The 22638-nt window shown below is 35.8% G+C and overlaps 2 protein-coding genes across 13 annotated transcripts in view; both read right to left on the bottom strand.

The window, feature by feature from the left end:
• Nucleotides 1-9130, bottom strand: part of LOC109694757 (uncharacterized) — a 191067-nt gene extending 181937 nt beyond the window's left edge. The window contains exon 1 of the mRNA XM_074066695.1: nucleotides 8989-9130. The gene's annotated coding sequence lies outside the window, so the exon portion shown is untranslated. The remainder of the gene's footprint in view (nucleotides 1-8988) is intronic.
• Nucleotides 9131-11015: 1885 nt separating this feature from the next.
• Cep57l1 (centrosomal protein 57 like 1) overlaps nucleotides 11016-22638 on the bottom strand; it is a 62928-nt gene continuing 51305 nt past the window's right edge. For 3 of the 12 annotated variants that reach the window (XM_074077178.1, XM_074077143.1, XM_074077171.1), the window contains 6 exons: nucleotides 20518-20595; nucleotides 19845-19931; nucleotides 15675-15752; nucleotides 15320-15564; nucleotides 13937-14081; nucleotides 11016-12128 (listed from right to left, as the gene is read on the bottom strand). In XM_074077178.1, coding sequence (XP_073933279.1) covers nucleotides 11907-12128; nucleotides 13937-14081; nucleotides 15320-15564; nucleotides 15675-15752; nucleotides 19845-19931; nucleotides 20518-20595 — 855 coding nt within the window. In that variant the 3' untranslated portion in view covers nucleotides 11016-11906. Of the gene's footprint in view, nucleotides 12129-13936; nucleotides 14082-15319; nucleotides 15565-15674; nucleotides 15753-18129; nucleotides 18189-18217; nucleotides 18500-19844; nucleotides 19932-20517; nucleotides 20596-22638 lie in introns of those variants that run through there. The other 9 variants (XM_074077160.1, XM_074077153.1, XM_074077146.1 and 6 more) reach the window with 7 other exon arrangements.

Raw genomic sequence — 22638 nt, forward strand, 5'->3', positions numbered from 1 at the left:
CAAAGTAAACTTTTCTTTTCCAAGTGTTTTCTCTTTAAGCATTTCTTTGATAATTCTATAGATTTCATCAAGGAATGTGTTTATCAACCGGAGCCAAGCAAACCACATAGCCTAAGAAGAGCGCCTCATGGGCTACTTGAGGTGCATCTCTTTCTGGTTCTGGAGATTGGGGGTGTGGGGTTCCCATGTGACAATAGAGACTCTATTTGATTCTATTTCTTTTTCTGGCTCTTTGTGTTTGTTGTTTTGTGTTTTCTGGACAAGTCTGGCTTCTGCATTGGTTCTGATTTGTATATGATCATTTATTTCTCCTCTAGTGGCAGCAGCATTGAGAATATATATTTTAATCATCTTGCATTTGTGAGGTAGCAAATGAGAAAATACAGGATTATTCTATGTCTTGAAGATTTTGCTATCACCTGTCATGTGAGACACAAAGGTCTTAAGACATTGGTTTAGTCAAAATGATTAGCAGGCTGAGAAGTTACTCATACCACTCTCTAAATCACTGACTTACTCTCTTCTGACCACTAATGAGACTCTGTTGTTTTTCCTGGTTGTATGACAGTATGAGTTCAAATTAATTAAGAAAAAAATATTTTTGTGCCCACTTGGAGATCTAAAGCTGCTACCATCAACTAATGACTCATGCTTTTTGTGTTTTGATTATATTTGATCAATCTGTGTTATTAACTCAGATTGGTAGGTTTCCCCCTGTGTTAATTTTTGAAAAGCCTTTTGCCTCTCCAAAAAGGAAGGCATGGCTTTTTATAATAGCCCATATGCAACTATACAACCTTTACTCTCTAATGTTGATTTTTCTCCCTCAGGAAAATGATGGAGAATAGTCAGTATATTTGAAATTGTTTTAAATGTAGTATTAGTGCTTGTTTATACACCCATTGTGTACATAAGCCTGAGTTTCTGCTGCAATGGGAGTGATTGTTTCTGGCTTGTCTGGAATGACATGATCCCTGCAAAAAATCTGAAAAGTGCATTTTTACTCTCTCCACTCTCAAAAGAAAATAGGGAAATATAAGTACACAAGTAAACAAGGTAAAGATGTGAGAAAAAGCTCTGTGTGCAAAAATAAGGTGTTACTAAACCACAAGGTGTGCCCTAGCTTAACCCACTTCTGATTAGACAGGAATAGCACAGGCACAAATGGGAGGAGTCCAGCTATAAATGCTCCGTTACATGGCTTGCCCACATTACTAGGGTTTATTTTTAAAGTGAAGTATGACTTCTCCGAGCAACTTTGCCTGCCTCTGGCTCTCACTTGGGAGTTATTTTGGCCCCTTCTTGATCTGGGGACATTTAGCAATATCTGAAGACATTACTGATGGTCACAACTGAATATACAAGGGGGATAGATGCTATGGCATCTAGTGGGAAGAGGGCAGGGATGCTCTAAACGTCCTACAATGCACAGGATGGCCCTCCACCACTAAACATTATTTGCTTTAAATATCAACAGTGCCAAAGGTGAGAAACTCTGTTCTGAAGAAAACTTTATATCTGACTGGCTTATATACTACTAACCACTTATAAATTTAAAATGAGAGAACTAAGAATTTCCAAAAAAGGAAGAAAATACTGAACTTTCAAATAAAAATGCCCTTTGGGAACTGCTCTTGACATTCCCAGTCAAAATTCTTTGTGTAGATCTTGACGTTCAGCCTTAGCACAAGGACACAGGATTTGTGACTGGTGGATTTCAAGATCCTCCCCAATATTTGCCCACCCTTCGCCCCTCAACCTTTGTCTTCTCTTCTTTTCTGAGTAGGATCTGTGGAGTTGCTCAGCATATCCCTAGTGAATAAGAAAAAAACAATGGGAGCTGGTGGCTCACACCTATACTACTAATTACTTGGGAGACTGAGATTGGGAGGATCAAAGTTCAAGGGCAGCCGAGGCTAATAGTCCACAAAACCCCCATTTCCAAAATAACCAGACCCACACCTGCACACCCGCGCGCGCGCGCGCACACACACACACACACACACACGCACACACACACACACAATGGACTGGAGGCGTGGCTCAAGTGATAAAGCACATGCTTTGCAACTGTGAAGCCCTGAGTTCAAAACTTCAGTTCCACTAAAAAAAAAAAAAGCAGTTGTATATATTATGTATAAAACAAAGGGGCCAGGGTATAATTCAAGTAGTAGAGCACTTGTCTAGCATAAAATCAGAAAAGAAAATGAAACATTACAGTAAAGGACCAACACAACAGGTCTTGAAAGTGTAAAACTTTCATAATGCAAGAAAGATTTGGCTCTTGTCCAACTTCTGGAAGGTAACCTCTAAGTCCTTGGAATATCCTGCTTTATTTGAGTGTATCTGTTTACCAGGGGGCCTTGGGCCAGGCCCAGATAGTCTAAGCTAACAAATGTGGCTTATGGTTTATGGTGAGGACTTGGACCATGTGCTATCAGCTTGGACTCTGAAGGGGCTTTCTATATTTTTTATTTGATAAATCCTTGACTCCCTTGTAAATCTTTATACATAAAACCTTTTCTAAATGCTATAGTCTCTAAATGGTTTACATTTCTATTTCAGTATATGGTCATCTGAACCAACATATTTAGTAAAATGGTTTAAAAGAATCAAACTTTTTTGTGGCATATCTATAGGAAAGCTCTGAGAGAGGGAAATCACTGGCAAATTATCTTCCTTAGGCACAGCTTCTTTCTACTTGAGCTTATGGTTTAGATCTGCAGTGTCTTCCAAATCAACACAGGTTCAGAGGTGGGACCTTAGAGAGGCATTAATTGTGAGGACTCTGACTTCAGCAATGGATTGATCCATTTATGAATTCATACATTTATACTTTGTTGGGAGGTCTTTGTTATAAAAGTGAGCTCCCTCTCTGATTCCTGGCTGCCATGAGCTGAGCAGCTTTCCTATACCATACTGCCCACCTGAGACCTAAAAGCAACTGGGCCAAGTAACCTTGGACTCAAACTCTGAAACAGTGAGCCAAAACAAACCTTTCCTCCTTTTGAGCTGATTTTCTCAGGTATTTTGTCACAGTAACTAAAAAATGTGATTAGGTACCTGTCAGTTAAATTATACCACAAAAGAGAATCAAGTAAAACTGATGAATTCTTCCAACCTTATTAAACAGAAGACATATAACTTCTTCCAATATATAACTTGTTTATATATATATATATATATTAGAATAAATTTTTAAAAGATCAGTTATTTTTGAGATTAAAGGAGATATTTCTAACCTAGAAATAACTTCTTTTTATCTATGGCACTAGATTTCTCAGCTTTAAACTTGTCACTTGGTTTATTTTTGGGAAAATGAAGGCCATAATTTTTTTATATGTTTAAGTATATCAGTGTTTAAAGTATTAATAATGTGATTCTTTCATATTTTGGATTAGCTATCTCTGAAAATGTTTTTAAGGTATTAAAGGTAATTTTTCTTTTGTTAGAAATAAATTATAAAACCATAAACTTCCACAGGAATCTCAGAGTTTTTAAATTTAATTTTAAGTGGGATTCCTGTGCACCAAAATGGTCTATGTTTTAAATAACACATACAGTGATGAAAAGTGAAATACTTTCCAATTCAGCCAGAATATTTTGGACAACTGCCCTGTAAACATCAATCTTGTATTTCAGGCAAGAAATGATTCACATTCTGTACTAAGTTTAGTAATAGATTTTTCCAAGAAGTACCCTACAATTCAATGCACATTTAACTTTAAGGCAAACTAACAAAAAATAAACAAACAAACAAGCAACTTGCAAGGTCTTCCAGAGTCTATTCTAAAACTCAATCAGATTAAGCAAAACAGGTCAAAAGTACACTATTTTAACTATGATTGGAAAGTCTGGCTTACTTTTCAATCTTCTTTGCATAGACTTAGATCTGTTTAACTGTTTGAACAACTTTAGTAATTCATCACAATGAGTAGACTTTTATAAGTGGGTTGAGTCCCACTGTGATGATTCCAAGGATGAATTCCCATCCCTGTCTCACTTCTCTATAGCATTCCTAAGTCTGATCATAGTCCTGAACAAAACAGCTTTGCTGATTTAACTACAAAGAAATCTGTTGAATAGGATAAAAAAGCCATAGAAATACAAGTTTCGTCTCAGTAGTTACTTTATTTATAAGGTTGTTTTTCAGTTAAGATATTTACTTTACCCACTCAAAAATATCCTATCGGGCCAATAGCTCAGTAAAATGACATGCTTTTAAGTTTTAAAGAGTGCCATATAGGTGACATTAGGTTTAAAAACATTATGATGCATCAACTGTTACTGTTTAAACAAAGAGGGTTTAGAAAAATGATCCATCTTTCCTCATGTCATGTTGGAGACATGTGCATAGTTTTTCTATCATAAATATCACATCTTCATGAATTGTGAAACTGTTTAACACATATTCAGAACAAATTTCTTTCCTAACTGTAAAACCCATGCTTGGTTACATTCTGCATAAAGGTGGAGCAATGAGGTTATCTGTTAAGGGATTCAGGTTGAACATATTTATTTGCTTACATTAGAAAAGCATTACTTCTCTAAGATAGGCAAGTTAGTGTTCAAAAATCATGTTCTATAGACCAAATGTAATAGTATCACAATGGGACTTGTATCTGTAAAAAATACAAAACAAACTCATAATAGCATTTTGGGATAACCAGTAAACTGCCACAGGTCATACTAGAGGATCTGGAAGAACTCCTACCCCACTTTTCTCTACAGTATCTTTCAAATTCACTCTCACTGAATCTATATTAATAGCCAACTTTTTCTTCCCCAAACATTTAGGGATACATTTGAAGTAACAATCCAGGGTTGATGATGTAATTCATTGGTAGAGTATGTGCTTAGGATGTGCAAGGCCCAGGGTTCAACTGCCAGCATCACTACAAAAAATTTAAAAATAAAATTACAATCCAGTACTTCACTATGTGTGAAGTAGTCTGATATTTTTGATGCTATTCTCTATCTTTAAAAAATGCTGGTAGTAAACAAAAATAGAAACAAACAAAAATGCTGGTGTAACTCACTGAATTATTTTGATGATCTATGACTTCTTTCAAAAACACTGAGGCAACCAGTGAGGAAGCCTAAGTATGAGCATGGCTTAAGTTCATAAGAAAAGTGAAAAAATCATTTACATAATTCTGTGCAAGTCAATAATTGGCCTCTAGAACATAACTTTTTTGTGTATTATTTTTCTGTTTTAGTTTGTCATTATTGCTTGCCCCCCCCCACTCTCTACTTCCTTGTTTCATACTACTTTTTAAATTCATGCCTTTGAATATGATACGGGGTATGGACTGGCTGTGGACAGCATGTGTTTGAAACTACTAATTGAATCCAGTATCTGAAGCCCAATAAAGAGTGTGAATCTTTTTTTTTTCTGTTTTATGAAGTCTTATTTTTTATTATTTTTTTTGAAGAGCTGATTTTTTTTCTCATTTATTCATATGTGTATACATTATTTGGGTCATTTCTCCCCCCTATCCCTCGCCCCCTCCTTCTCCTCCCACCCCTTTCCTCACTTCCAGGCACAATCTGTTCTGCCCTTATCTCTAATTTTGTTGAAGAGAGAGTATAAACAATAATAAGAAAGACAAAGCATTTTTGCTAGTTGTGGTAAGAATAACAATACAGGGAGATTCCTAGCCTTGCTTCCATGTACAAATGTGTTACATCACCAAGTTGAGTCATCTCTAACTGACCTTTTCTCTAGTTCCTGATCTCCTTCTCATATTGACCTCTGTCACTTTAAGGTTTCTGTATTAGTTCCTCTGCAGTGAGGACCTCAAATACTAGAAGAGTGAGAACCTTAAACCAATATTGCTATCAAGCAAAAAAGCAGGTGAAAACGATATAAACCAAGAAGAAAATACAAACAGACTAACTTCCAGAGCTCAATATCAATATCTAGTGAGAAACTGTTTTTGGAGTATTCATAATGGTCATTATACCTCTTATGTCACCTGTTTTGGTCCTCTTGTTATATTTACGCATTGTATGTATCTCACATATGAGATCATAAGCCAGAAGCCATAAGACAGAATCCCTGCCTACTTTGTCCTTCACTCTGTTACCATCTGTTATAGTACCTCAAGATAAATACTTGATTACTAGAGATCAGTAAATATTTGCTGAATGAACACATCAAACAAATCATTCGATTAAAGAACCCTTGGCTCTCAAATCTCTTGGTAATAGCAGCATCGTTACAAAGAAAGCATCATTCTGAGTGTCTGTTGTCTGTGAGAGTCATCCCTGCCCTGTCCCAAACAAGCAATACTGGGCTATTCACCAGTGGTCATGTAACCTATTGGTCCCATATCCTTGAAAGGTGAAAGAGCAGCAGAACTTTGGCACCTGAAACAGCACCACACAATCTAGTGCTTACATGATACCACAAAAAGTGGACTGGTCATTTCAAAATTTAATTCTTTGAGTTGGCAATGTATCTGAGTGGTAGAGGCCTTGCCTGGCATGTGTGAAGTTCTGGTTCCATCTCCAGTCCCGCAAAAGCAACCTCAAAAAACAAAACTAAAGTTACTTTCCTTATAAGATGGGTAGAAGGAGACAGACTGATGGAAAGATAACTGGTTAATGTTAGATTATTTCAGGTATTTATTATTTTGTAAGGATTAAGCAGTGGGAATTTCATTATCATGCCAATTGAAATTGGCCTGTTGGGAAAAATTTTTATTATCTCTTTCCTGTTTCCTGGAAGACCTTCCAGGTCAGCTGATTTTGGTTTGGTAACTTTGTAGTATGAGTAACACCAGCTTGACTTTCAGTCTGGTTTGTTAGGACTCAGTGTAGGAGCTTAGTCTAAAGCAGTAGACTCCTGCAATGTTCAATACAACACATGTAATTATCAAATATTGAAAGCACTTGGTTTTTAGGTCAAGTACTGTGCTAGGCGGTAAGCAAGAAAGGACCTTGCCCTTACATAGCTTATCAGGAGGACAAGCAAGATGAAAGTAAGCTAGAAACAAAGATGTGGGAATACCTAGAAGAGGAAGGTAGGCCAGATTTGGGGAGAGGCAGTGGGCTGAAGGAAGCTAAGGAGGGTTTTCTTTCTTTTCCTTCCTTCCTTTCTTCTTTCCTTCCTTCCCTCCCTCCCTCTCTCTCTCTTTTTTTTTTTTTTTGAAGTTTTATGTCAATAGTTTATTTTGGAGAAAATAAGGGGGACTTCTTAAAGGTAAAATTGAGACCCAAAAAATGAGGAACAGCTAGACAAGCAATGCCAAAAAAGGAAATATCTAGGTGGAATATGATTAATAACTTCATCTTTATTTTAAAAGATTTTTTTTTTATAGAAAGCTGACTACAACATTCACAGAACTTTTTTATCTATCCTTTGGCAGACAAGTCATGATGCCCGACTCCAACCCTTGGACTCAATTCCCTCTCAATTTCTGAACCAGATTGTCCAACTGGTCATTAACAAGTTTTATAATGTCACAAAGCTGCTTCAGAGCATAAAGTAACAGATTTTCTTCTCTATGATTTTCTGCTAAAATTGCAACACACAGTTAGTTATACACTGGTGTTGTATAATACCAGTTATACACTGGTGTTGTGGTGCTAGTTGTGTGTGTGTGTGTGTGGTTCTGGGATTGAATCCAAAGCCTCACACATGCTAGCCAAGCACTAGCATGAGTGCCTATGACATTTAGTAGGATCTTGCATCAAATGGGAGTTTAATAAGTCTATATCATTATTTTTTTTCTCTATATGGGAAAAAAATTCTGTCAATGAAAACATTTCTGTAATGAACAAACTACAGCTATAACGAAAACAAACCTTGGCCCAAACATCACTGTTCTTCTTCTTATTATTGAGAGCAAGACAATTTTAGCAGAAAATTGTAGCCCAGGCTGACTTTGAACTTGAGATCCTCCTGTCTTGGCCTTTCTTAGTGTGGGATGACAGGCACAAACCATCATGCCTGGCTCACACATTATTTTAAAGCTTTAACCTTATAATTTTTCTATGTCTAGTTCTCTTTACATGATAAAATACAGAGAACAGAAAGAGGAAAGTTCCACTGAAGTAAGTAGGTAGGACATGAAGAAAAAGGCTGAGGCACTGATCAAGTCTACTTAATTACCAAGAAGTGAATGAATTCTCAGATGAGTGACAGTCAAAACTATTTCTATTTATCCTCACCTCACTTTTATAGTTAAAAGGTTGTAATGACACCCATAAAGAGCTTTTTTTTTTTTAATCTCACAGATGCTATTACACCTTTCAGAGGTTGTTTTGTCATGTCTGGGAGTCAGCATGCACTTATCTAAACTTTACATATAACTGAATGCTCTCAGTGGTACAGCTTTAGTTACAGCTGACCAGACTTCCAGGAAGCCCCATTAGGAGAGCCATTATTTACTCTATACCAATAATGACAGCTGGCACAATTTTGGTCATGATACATACTCTTTCTATTTATTGTGTATAATCAATTGGCCTCCCTCTTCCCCCTGAATTGATTTCTCATGACACAAGTCAAATTTTCATTTAATTCTTTGTTATTTTGTCATAGGTCAAGAATGCTACTTTATAAGTCAGGCATGGTGACACAAGCCCGTAATTGTAGCACTCAGGAGGCTAAGACAGGAAGGTCATGAGTTCGAGGCCAGCAGGACCCTGTCTCAAAAATACTACTACTTTGTAATTAAAATTATACTTTTAAAGTAAAACAAAACCTGCAATAAATATCTCAAAAATAATTTCCAGAGCTGGGGATGTATCTCAAATCCCAGTGCACACACACGGTAATTTCTAGTACACCACCTCAGAAAACTTACTATATTGGGTATCTCTCACTTTACTCTTACATTTTTGAAAAGTGAGCATTTCCCTCCCACACTCTGATCTTTACCTACAACATAATAAAAATGGCTATGTTGTCAATGACCTACCTGAGTTCAGCTAAATCAAATTCCAACCCCATTTCCAGTATTAGAATATTCACAATACCTGCTGCTTCAAACACTGGAACTTTCTGGTTTCACAGTTTCATCAAAGTTGAGAACTGCCTTTGCTAGAAAGTTCCAATTCCATTTTTTCAAGTTTTAATTAAACAAAACCCAAACAACTCTGTTTCTCATTTAAGTGAATGAAATCACACCACCTTTCTGCTAGGCAGAGCACAGCTATGAGTTGCTATAGCAACTCTTGTACACTGACCATAGAATGCCCTATCCAGGAAAGAAATCTTTTGCTCCACCCACTGAAGGGTCAGTGACCCTGGCAAGTAGGCAGTGGTGAGCAAACATTTCAGTTCAGTAGCTGTTATGGAGCAATGAGACACCATTCTTTACTGTCTCCCAGTAATAAATGTCACCTCCACAACCAAAACAAACTCTGTACCAAGTTGCTTTGTATGTTTATGTATTTCTGCAGCTTGGTACGACTGTGTTTTTTACCTCCTTCCCTTAGAATTCAGTCAAGGATAGGAAACAAGTCAAAGTGATTTCCCTTCAGGCACAGAGGAAAGAAAAATGAGAACATTCTCACATAGTTACTATGAATATATTCAGGCTTTTGCTTGTAGACTTCAACCCATGCAAACTTGTGCTCTACAACAACTTTTTTGGCTGGTCACTAAGATTCAGTTTTTTGGGTTTTTTTTTGCAGAGGAACTGGTGTTATTTATTTTTTTTAAGATTAGTATATAGTCATTGTACAGGGGGATTCATTGTGACAATTCCAAGAAGGCTTATACTGCACATTGGTTAAATCATTCCCACTGTCTCTTCCCACCACGGCCCCCTTCCTGCCCCACTTAAAGCAATTGCAAGAGGTTTCTTTGTTCTGTTTCATGTAAGCATATGAAGTCCTTCAACCATACGATACATTTTTAACTAAATGCCAACTCTTCTGCTAAAAACTTTCACATGTAAGTTACTTTTATGATCTCATTTTCTTTCATGATAACCCTGTGAAGTAGGATTAGTATAACTCCCACTTTATAGATGAGAAACAGTCTCTAAAAAGTTATTTGGCTTGTGTAAGCTACTAAACAGAGGAATCAGAATTTGAACCCAAGTCTCTTCACTCTGAAGTCTTGTTATTTCTATTATACTACACCAATTTTAGTGTATTCTCAACTCTTAGTTAAAATATTCAAGCACTTCTAAAATAACTTTAAAATATTTGTTAATTGTTTTAGTAATACATTTCTACACATAATGAGTTTACTGATAAACTATATTCACCCTCCTCAGTACGAAGGAAACAAAGACACAGAAATAAAGGGCTGCATTATGGTCCTGGTAGGGTTTTCTTGTTTTGTTTTGGCTAGGTCTAAGTTACAGAACTTGTATCTTTGAGGAGGAAAGTAAAGTAGAAAAATGGGCGAGATGATAAAAGTGAGTTGGGTGGAACATTGCAGGGCTAAGGAACTGATGGGAAGTGGAGTACAAGCCAAGGGCGTATATACTATTTAAGCCAGAAGGAAAGAAACTTTGGCCTCTGTCATTAATTATTTTCAAATACAATTTCAAGTTTCAACCTGTTCATTTTCAGTTACTTCTCCACTTCCAGGTATGGAAATGGCTTTTAACATGGCATTTCTTCTCATCATTAGAATCATAGTTCTCCTCCTCCCCAGAAGGTCCACAATTGCACACTTTTTCCTATGGATACTTTTTAAGAATTTCTTAGGAAAACAGAAAGATCATTTTTTAAAAATTGCTTTTCTTAGCTCCCTGGGATTCTGCCCTAAAAATTCTTTCATTCCTATGGCTTAAACACTCCCCCACTGTGTATACAGAGAATTTGGTAAACATGTAGCTCTAACTCTGTCCCTTTGGAATCATCATCTCTCAAACTGCCACACTATATTCCGGAGCCTTTGTCTTGTATTATATTTTTTTCTGTCTGTCCTTTATTTCTACCGCAGTTGATGACTTTAGTTCTCTAACTGCACCAGAAGATTTGAGTGAGAAGCCAACAGTTCAGAAGAAATGGACCAGTTTCCATAGGCTTCTGGAAAGATAGGTCAACAAATGTGAATTTATTATAAAGCATGCATATACAAAAAAATCCATGTGACATCACTGATTTTAAAATATAAGAAATAGAAACAGTATATTTACCTTATTTTTTGATGTAACTAAGTATCTAATTTCCTCTTCTTACACTTTCTTATAAAAATATACTACTTTTGGGTACTAGAAATTCACACTGTCAGTTTATGTTGATAAAAATATACACCATAAAAAATAAGTCAGGAAAAGTTATAAAGGAGTAAGATGAATTGATGACAAGTATAAAAGAGAATGCAAGAGCAGAGGAAAGTTTCTGCAGCTGAATCACTATCTTGTAAAAATTAAGTCACTGTGGGCTTCTGTTTGTAATAGTCACATAAAACCTGGGCTAAATATCTTCACAAAACTGCAGAATTGTTAAGCTTCCCTTTTTGAAAAAAGAAATATCTCACACCTTAAAACAAGATAGGGAGGCAGCTTGAGGAAAATTAAAGGACTTTTCTATACTCTGCTCATTTAACATTGCTTTTTAAGGTTACAAGCCTACAAAATGAAAAAGTGAAATGGTACATACATTCACCTCAGATCTGACTTAATTTTGAGTGTTGTCAATCCAATACAATCTTTTAGATTTAGCTTATGATATCTGCAAAATGAACAATGTTTCTAAAATGTGATGAGGTTAGGGACTTTGGTAAATAAGAAAAATATAAAAAAGCAGTAATTTATTATTTGGGCCTCTTACTAGGTCAATAGGCATTAGTTTTAAAATATACAACTTCATGTTTTATAGAAGCCAGAAACATAATTCAAAATTTCACAAAGTTATATTAAATTAAAACTACTTTAGACAATTCAAGATTTCTCTGACAATGTTCATTTAAGGTGAGTTTTGCTATTGTGTTACTGTTCCCACGTGATATCATCTCTTCTCAGTTTCACTCGAAGATTATGAACTTGCATAGGATGAAAGCTGATGTTTTTCTGAAAAGGGTTAGTTTCGTTCAAACATTTCCTGGAGTTATTTTTTATGTTCTTTGATCCTTTAGGGTTGCTATCTTCTCGCTGAAAACCCAAAGCTTCACTAATCTTTGAGTCTTGAACTTTTTGCTGCAGTTTACGGACCTGGAGAGAAAAAAAAAAATCTAACATTTTAGTAAGAAAACACCTTAAAATAGGTGGATTGGATTGATGGTTTAAAGATTACATTAAATTAAGAAGTTCAATTCAGTAAGCTGTTATTTATTGAATAATTTTTACATACCTGATTGTGCTAATCAGGTAGCAATAAAATTAAAAGTTCCTTTCAAGGAGCTTATTGCTCTGATTAGTGAAAGAAAAGCAGATACATAACTAGGGAATACTTAATACTATTTAATTTTTAAGGAAAAAAGCATGGATTTGAGTAGACCAAAGTGGGGCAGTATCAACATGGACAGTGAAGTTGAGGGAAAATTGTACAGAAGATATGAAATAGGTAAACACTAAAGAACGGAGAAAAGAGAGGACTTTCTAGATGATATAAATAGCAAAGCAAAGACCTGATGCTAGAAATACGCATTGAGCTTATAGTACATGTGTTTGTATGTATGTGTGAATAATCTTAACAGTATTCCTGAATTTAAAATACTGGTGAATGTAAAAAAAAAAAAGTTAAGGGAATAACTTTATCTTTTTGAGGAACATGTGCTAAGAATACAGTAGATAGAATTAAATAAATAAAAGTATTCCTGTTGGAATACTTACGACTTAGCCTATTTCACTTATGCGTAGATCTAATTTGTAGAACTGATCCAGACACTGGGTGAGTACCTGGTTGTCGATTTGTTTAGGAGATTTTTATTATAGATTAAATGAACCAAGATAAAAAATGCTTGAAAATTTATACTATTCTATCTATTAAGGAATAAAAATTATGACTTTCCAAATGCCATTTGTATACTGTCTTAAGTTCTAAAGACAGGATTCTTTTACTAGCTCTTTCAAGTTCCTCCTATGCAATTCTAAGGAAGTGTACAAGTTGCAACCCCAGAACAAGCATACAAAATTTCTTCAACTTACGATTGACTTAAAAGCCAGTAAAGTAAAAATATCTGCTTCAAACGTTTTATTTCTTTCGTTGCCATAAGCAGAATAAAGGCAATAACATTCTTCTACGTTTTTTATTACACTTCTATAAAAGTGTGTGCGGGAAAGGCTTATTTGCACTAACTTACATGAAAGATGACATCCATAGGCAGAGAGCTGTACGGTATGATTCCAAGTTTTTCTGTAAAGACTCTGGTTTCTGCTTCAGCAGTGTAATAATGCTAAAAGTTTAACTATGGAGTCTTTGTCTTGGGATAAGATATTTTATTTGTGATTCTTCTGCTAAAAATCTTAAAAAGTTATGTCATTCTTGGTTATTAAGACTCCACACAAGTAGAGAATTCTCCACAATACTCCTGTCCTACTAACTATAGGTAGTTGAGCATGGATACCCAAAGAAATGAAAAATAGCAGCTTGTTTTGGGAAAGAGACAGTTATTTTAGGACTGGGGTACTGTTTAAGGAGCCAGATTTATGTAAGGTACTGCCTTAAAGACCTGCAGACACAAGGGGGAATTAAGGAAGTAGAGGAGAGAGAATAGAGAAAGGAATGCTAAAAGGGTAACTGGGAGGCTGCCAAGGAAACAGCCAACTGCAAAATTTTCCCAAAGCCTGAATACATAAGTGAACCTTTTGGCTTTCTTTTCATTATCTTGGAGAGCTGGTTAGGAGTCCAGGCTATTTCAGTGGGGCAGATGGCTCTCTGAAAGAGACTCACGTGACTCTTGTATATCTTTTAACTACACCACACATACAGATCTCACATTTGGAAGGCTAAACAGAGATGTAACACACTGAATCCACATGTAAGTTTTATTAAGATTATTTTACTAAAGCCTTCTTACACTGTCTTGATGCTTCTTCAGTTTAGAGATTTGCTCTCCTTTAATTTCCATTTTCTTGAGTAAATGCCCTAGTTCACATTCTATATCATCATACACTGAATGGCTTTCAGTTTTCTTCATTTGTTTCAGTAGTTCTTCATGCTCCCTATGAAAGAAAACAAATGTCAGGGCTGGGGATGTAGCTCAGTGGTAGAAAACTTGCCTAGCATGCATAAGTCCCTGGATTTAATCCCCAGCACCACAAAAAACCAAACCAAAACAAAACCCAACTTCTTGCCTGACACATAGGTGATATGTTGTATGATTGAAAAAAGAAAACAAAAGACCGGGGTGATAGTGCCTGCCTGTAATCTCTGCACTTGAGAGGCAAAGGCAGGAAGATCATGAGTTTGAGGCCAGCCTGGGCTACAAAGCCAGGCTGTCTCAAAAAATCCAATAAATCAATCAAAATAAAAAGTAGAAAAGCTGTATCAAGTACATTATAGCTTATGGTATAGCATGAGTTTGCCATAATTTTCTGTTCAATCAAAAACTATAGTCAGAGTTAAACATGATTAGATACATTTAGAAACTTATCAGACTAAACAATCTTTAAAAAAGGTCTGAATTCTCAATAGCTAAATGTCATAAAATGTTCCAATATCCTTGGCTAGAGGTATTAAAGGGCTCTCTTCAGTTACAACTCTGGATCTTGAAATCCTGTCAATAGAACTAGCTATATATTCTATAGCGGTCTCAATTCAACTAGCAGGCCAGACAAATCACATAGTTCTGGAATTTCTGTTGAATATACATTTAAACATGAGGCATAATATAATGTATCTCAGACAGAACCTTCTTTACTATTTGTAATGCAGACCTGCCAGAATCTAAAATAAGGAATTATGTTCATTCTTATCTAATAAAATAATCCACTTAACAAAAATTTTGAAAAAAAAAAAAAACAAAAGGAGAATCTGTTTTATAAAAGTTCTTATGAGTCTATAAAATAAAATCACCAGATCTTCATGTTAGGATGATACAAGTTACTTGTCTACTGGCCCAGATCTTGGGAATACAGAAACTTCCTAAGTTGAAAAAGTGGTAATTGTACATAGTTAAAAATTTTAAATACTACAATAAATATAATGAAAAGCAGTAACAGTAAATCTGTAGATCAACGTTAAGTCCAACAGTAAGGACTTTATAGGTGGCATTATTCTTAATAGAGCAAGGCTAGGGGTCTGGGTGTGGCATGGCTCAAGTGGTACAGTCACCTGCTAGCAAGTGTGAGCAAGTGTGAGGTCCTGAGTTCAAACCCCAGTATCTCAAAAAATAAAATAAAATAAAATGTTATCTAAATATCTTGTTACTTGATATTTTCATAAAAATAAAAATACTTACATACTCATTTGGTCCAGCTCATCTTGCATTGCCATCAAAAGTTCAGATAAATTGTCACAAATGGAAATGGACTTTTCTGAGTCACAAGGTACAGCTTGACACTGGAAAGTTGTTCTGGTAGGCTTGTAGAGACACCTACGCTCAGTCACTTGAACAGGTTTCTGAAGGCTATGTAAGCCACACTGTTGCATCATCTGCAGAAGGTTTTGCATATTTGCATTCATAGAACAGCCTGCACTGGCCGACTTCAAGGGAAAAAAAACAGCTGAGAACAAGTTTAAATGACTGATGGTACTTAGATAGTACTTACAAATAAAGTTTTTTCGAAAAACTATTCTCATTTTTATCCTCTCACCTTTTCAGACACAAAAGTTGGTGCTCTAAACTTTGAATAAGTTTGCTGAGGTGGTCCTTTTTTTAAACATGCACTTTTCTGAAGGTTGATAAGGAAAAAAGCAAACAAAAATATTACTTTAAAATACATTTGTGATATGAACTCTCAAAGCTCAACAGTAAACCAAAGTGCAATTTGAAAATAGGCAAAAGATATGGATAGGCCAAACATGGTGGCTCACACCTTTAATTTCAGTTATGTGGGAGGTAGAAAAAGATTGTAGTTTGAGACCAGGATAGGCAAAAAGTTAATGAGACCCCATCTTAACTAATCACCAGGTATGATGGCATACACCCATAGGAGGATCATAGTCCAGGCTGGCCCTGGCAAAAATGTGAGACCCTGTCTTAAAAAAAAAAAGTAACTCAAGAGCAACAAGGGCTGTAGGTCTGGCTCAAGTGGCAGAGCACTTACCTAGTGAGCACAAGACCCTGAGTTCAAACCTCAGTACTGAAAAAAAGGAACAGCAACAAAAAAAAAACCTGAAAAAATCATAGACAAACATTTTACTGGAGAAGACAAACATATGTACAGATGGCAAACATATGAAAGATAGTCAACACCATTAGCTACTAGGGAAATGAAGTCAAAATCACAATGAAGTATCACCTCATACCTATTAAAATGGCCAAAATAAAAAACAGTGATGACATTCAATGGGGCAAGGATATGGAGAAACTGGATCACTCATACATTGTTGGTGGGAATCACTTTGGAAGACAGTTTGACAGTTTCTGAGAAAATGAAACATGTACTTATCATATGACCCAACTTTTAGGGATTAATCACAGAGAAATAAAAAAAATCTATGTTTGTGAAAAAACCTGCACACAAATGTTCATAGCAGCTTTACTTGTAACAGCCAAAAACTGGAAACAACCCAAATATCCTTAACCAGGTGAATGGTTAAACAATGGTAGATCTTTAACATGAAATAGTGTGCAGAATGAATGTATCAATATATGTAACATCTTGGGTGTATCTCAAGGAGAAAGGTTATGTACTGTATGAAGGTTATATACTGTATTACTCTATTTCTAAAACATTCTTCAAAACTATAGAGATGGTGAACAGATTAGAGGTGCCAGGGACCAGGGAGAGAAATGTGTGGCTATGAAGGAATTGCGTGAAGGAGTCATATAGTAGTGGAGCAGTACTGTGTCTTGATTGCTGTAATGGGTATATGAATCTATAGATGTAAAAAATTATATAAAATTCGTACTGTTATTAGTTCCCATTAGAATTATAGCTCTAATTAAGCCCCTATCTTCTTAGAAGCCTTCAAAAGTTGCCAACTGTTTATAGCATAAAAGTCCAAATTCTTAACATGGAACTGAAGGTCAGCCATAATCTCATTCCAGGCTATAATTTCAATTTTTATTCTTACTATGGCTCTACCTCACATGTACTACAGAAGTATTACCCATGGGCCCCTGGAAAGACCAGTAAGAATTTCCTTAGACTGTAACATATTTCTCCTCATCTCAGTCTGTCAATACTTAGGATTCTCCAAGGCTGCCTCTAATGCTAGTTTTTACATCATCTTTCATATATTCCTTTGTCTACACAGGACCTCAAGACTTTGTTCAGACCTCTATTAAGCTTTTACTACACTCTGTCTTGTATTTGTATATTTGTCTACTTCTCAAAACTTTCTTTCTCCCTCTCCTTCCCTCCCTCTCTCAAAGTATGGGTTGAATATCCAACTCAGGATATGGACAAACAGTGTCAGAGATAAGCAGATTTCTCAGAGGCTTCTTAAAATCTGATCCTACCTCAGCAACTTCAGGGCTCCTTCCATCTTTAAAAAGAAACATTATTTGCAGACCCTGTGAACTTAGGATTTTAGCTAAGTACTTTTACAAAGTGAGTTTGCTGTTAATTATTCTCCTCTCTTTCAGGAGCTCTCTTTTCTTTCTGTTATGTCTTTTACCTTTTCCCTGTATCATTTATTATTAAATAGGTTTAAAAAATTCACTAACTCATCAGATAAAGGATGCCATAACACACACATTTAATAACTGAGGATGAAGCTCAGTGGTAGAGTGCTGGCCTAGTATGGATAAGGCCCTGGGTTTCATTCCTAGCACTGCCAACAACAACAAAAAAATCAATACTTATTCCTCTTACAAATTACTTAATAGTGTTTTTCTCTTCAGCTTTTCAGTTTCAAATTTCATTGCATAAACAAGACATAGAACAAATATTTAAGGAAGGAAATATAATATTTTATATTTTATATTTATATTTTATCTTTATATTTATAAAAATATAAAGAATTGGGAAAAAGGTTTTCATCATTATAGTTAGAAAATTCTTTAAAAGAAAAAAATATGAAAAATACAGTCAGAATATTGAATAGTAAATCTTCTTTATATAATAAAAGAGTACCTAAGCCAGGCGTGGTGGTACACACCTGTAATACCAGCACTTAGGAATCCAAGGCAGTACCATCAAATTCAAGGCCAGCCTGGGCTACAAAAAGAAACAAAAATTAAAGTAGCCAAAATAAGTGTAATGTTCCCTCCATTTTAAAATCCACTGGGTAAGCATACAGTATTGGCTAGAATTCTGAAACAGCATTCCTGGCACCCACAGCAAATGGCACACAGAAACACTCATTACATGCACATGCAAAAAATAGTCATAATGGTCATTAAAACTACAATTCCAGAATTGTAAGATTAAAAGGGATTAAACTGGGTATGGTGACACATACCTGTACTCCCAGCACTCAGGAGATATTATCCAGAGTTTGAGGCCAGCATGGGCTACATAGTGAGATCCTGTCAAGCAAGCAAGCAAGCAAGCAAGCAAGAAATCCTTGATTTTTGGTGGGACTGGGGTTTGAACTCAGGGCTTCACACTTGCTAGGCAGTAGGTACTCTACTGTTTGAGTCACTCCTCCAGCATGTTTTGCTCTGGTTATTTTGAAGGCAGGGTCTCACTTTCTGCCCAGGCCTACCTGGTTTGTGATCCTTTTATTTTATACTTCCAGCCATCACTGTGATGACAGGTACATGCCACCACACCCAGGTTTTTTCCCTTGGGATAGGGTTTCCAAACTTTTTTTTTTGCCCAGGCTGGCCTGGAACCATGATCCTCCCAATCTCTACTTCCAAGGAGAGATTTACAGGGATGAGCCACTGGTGTCTGGCCTGTGTTTTTTTTTTTTTTTGGTATTCTTTGCACATGTAATACAAAAAGCTGCTTTCAGGATTTACTGTGTTATCTATATCTATTGTGTTGTGTAGTGACCCTTTAAAAAAGTATCATAAAATATATTTCTCTAAAAGTTTAAAACAGAAGAATGCTTGTCTTTCTTGAAAAAAACTGGACTGTTTCCTCATATTTCACAAAAGCAGCCACACTACCAATTACATGCCTTTTTATTTTTGCTTTGCTTTTCCAGCAAACTTAAAGCTAAGTTTTGTACATAACTAATATTACTTTTGTGTGTGTGTGTGGTGTGTTTGTGCATGGTATGTGTGTGTTTGTGTGTGGGTGCATGTGTGTGTTTGGGGGCTTGAACAGAAGGCCTTGTACTTTGCTACACACTCTGCCACTTGAGTCATGCCTCTAAAACTGTTTTTTTTTTTTTTTTTTTTTGGGGGTGGGGTGGGGTTTGAGCACAGGGATTGAAGTTTGCAAAGCATGTGTTCTACTGCTTGAGCCACACCTTTAATTCACTTTGCACTAGCTATTTTGGAGATGGGGGTCTCATGAATTATTTACCGAGGCTGGCCTCAAACTGTGATCCTCATGATCTCAGCATCCCAAGTAGCTAGGATTACAGGAATGGGCCACTGATACCTGGCTAATCTAAAATTTTATGGAATTTTCTGTCCTTATACCCCAAACCACTACCACTTGACTCATTTCATGGTGCTATTGCATTTTACTATAATCTCTTAAAAATCTTTTTGGAAATGGAAATGTACAAAGAGTAAAGGGTGATTTAAAGATTAAAAGGATGAATAATAGAAAATAAGGAAGGGTTGTTTAAAAAAAAGTTTAAGGCTGGCAGAGTGGCTCAAGTGGGAGAACACCTGCCTAGCAAGCATGGGGCCCTGAATTCAAATTCTTATACCACCAAAAAAGAAAAGAAAAGAAAAAGTTTAATATATATACCTTTGATGATTTCTTCTTTTCCTTGGAGGATTTTGAATTTGTAACTGAAGACATTAAAATTTTACTGATTTCAAGTCCAGTTTGAAGCTATAATATTAAAGAGACAATAAAATTAATCAGCAACAAATTTCTTCAAATATAATGAAAGACCAGGTCTCTGTTTATAAGTATAAAAATATTTTTTGAAAGCCAGGCACTAAGGCACATAACACTATCAGCTAGCTATTTAGGAGGCTCAGGTGGGAAAATTGCTTGAGGAATTCATGGCAGCCTGAGTAGCATAGTGACACCATCTCAAAAAAAAAACAAAACCAAAAACCTTGCTGAGGAAAAGAAAACCCCACATACTATCTGTGTCTGTGAATGTGAAAGTTATATGCCTATGGATAATTACATCATTTTCTGTTTATAATAAATTTTATATATAGATACACACACATATATATCTAACTGAAAACAATCTGTCCTAGGAGTTATTTCAACTGAGAATATATGTATTTGAAAGACCTCTTGGCAATGCATCCAAGTATATAAATATACTGGCTGAATGAGAATTTCATTACATAGTAAGAGACAAAACTAATAAATGATGAAGCAGAAATTAAGAGTCTACAATATAGGGTTCAGTATAATACATGTAGTTTACTGTGATAGATTAAATAATGCTATTTACCTCAGAAGCTTTGTCCTGAAATAGTTTACGGTGATGTTCTTCTTCCTTAAGTTTTTCCTCTAGATATTTAATCTTGTCCTGCAGAAGAATAAAAACTTGGTATTATTATATAAAAACTAGAGCCAAATACCTTTTGTACCTTTCTCAAGCAGAATTCCAGGGGTCTTGATTTTTAAGAGTTGGCAAATTAAAGCAAAAACTAAGAAAAATGAATGGGAAAAGATGTTAAGATTTTTTTTGGCTTTCTTCCTATACTCCTTTACCTATTATTATATAGGAGAATAAAGAGAAAGCAAAAAGTATACACACCCACGAGACTTTATTAACTTCTATCAACAAAACTGTAATGATGACACTTTTGAAGGTATTACAAATATAGGTCAAATAATTATAGTCTTGAGTCTCAATGTTATATTCAAAACAGAGAAAAAAACAAGTGTCTACCATGTGCATGTGGTAAGAGTGTAGTTGTTGAGGAAGACATATTAGATATATGATATATGGTCCTTGCTATTTAAGAGTTTATTCAGTATTACAATTAGGGAAACAAGAATAATATACATAAAACAAAACAACAATGCAATGAATAAGATTCAACACGGACAATTTATATATACTACATAACCTTATACACATTAAGAATTATATTTTTGTTGTTGAGTTCTAATTTTATTGCATTGTGAGCAGATAGAATGCATGGTATAATTTCTATTTTTTTATATTTGCTGAGGCTTGCTTTGTGCCCTAGGATATGATCTATTTTGGAGAAGGTTCCGTGGGCTGCTGAGAAGAATGTATATTGTGTAGAAGTTGGATGAAATGTTCTGTAGACATCAACTAGGTCCATTGATCTATGGCATATTTTAGATCTAGGATTTCTTTATTGTTTTTTTTGTTTGGATGACCTATCTATTGATGATAATGGGGTGCTAAAGTCTCCCATGACCACTGTGTTTGAGTTAATATATGCTTTTAGGTCCTTCAGGGTATGTTTGATGAAGTTGGGTGCATTGACATTGGGTGCATATAGGTTGATAATTCTTATTTCCTTTTTGTTTATTTCCCCTTTTATTAGTATGGAATGTCCTTCCTTATCTCATTTGATCAATGTAGGTTTGAAGTCTACTTTGTCAGAGATAAGTATTGCTACTCCTGCCTGTTTTCGGGGCCATCATTAGCAACATCACTACAACAGGTGTTGGTGAGCATGTGGGGAAAAAGGAACCCTCTTACACTGCTGGTGGGAATGCAAACTAGTAAAACCATTCTAGAAAAAAATTTGGAGGCTTCTTAAATATCTAAACATTGATCTACCATATGATCCAGCAATACCACTCTTGGGGATATACCCAAAAGAATGTGACACAGGTTACTCGAGAGGCACCTGCACACCCATGTTTATTGCAGCACTATTCACAATAGTCAAGTTATGGAAACAGCCAAGATGCCCCACTACTGACGAATGGATTAAGAAAATGTGGTATCTATACACAATGAAATTTTATGCAGCCATGAGGAAGATTGAAATGTTATCATTTGCTGGTAAATGGATGGAACTGGACAACATCATTCTGAGTGAGGTTAGCCTGGCCCAAAAGACCAAAAGTTGTATGTTCTCCCTCATATGTGGACATTAGATCAAGGGCAAACACAACAATGGGATGGGACTTTGAGCACATGATAAAAGCGAGAGCACACAAGGAAGGTATGAGGATAGGTAAGACACCCAAAAAACCAAATAGCATTTGTTGCCTTTAACACAGAGAAACTAAAGCAGATACTTTAAAGCAACTGAGGCCAATAGGAAAAGGGGAGCAGGAACTAGAGAAAAGGTGAGATCAAAAAGAATTAACCTAGAAGGTAACATCCACGCACAGGAAATCAATGTGAGTCAATGCCCTGTATAGCTATCCTTATCTCAACCAGCAAAAACCCTTGTTCCTTCCTATTATTGCTTATACTCTCTCTACAACAAAATTAGAAATAAGGGCAAAATAGTTTCTGCCTGGTAGCGAGGGGTTGGGGTGGTAAGGGAGGGAATGGGGGGAAGGGGGAGAAATGACCCATTGTATACACATATGAATATAATAAAAAAAGAAAAAAAATCATAGAAAAAAATAC

The sequence above is a fragment of the Castor canadensis genome, chromosome 1 (genome assembly GCF_047511655.1).
Source record: "Castor canadensis chromosome 1, mCasCan1.hap1v2, whole genome shotgun sequence".
Taxonomy (NCBI): domain Eukaryota; kingdom Metazoa; phylum Chordata; class Mammalia; order Rodentia; family Castoridae; genus Castor; species Castor canadensis.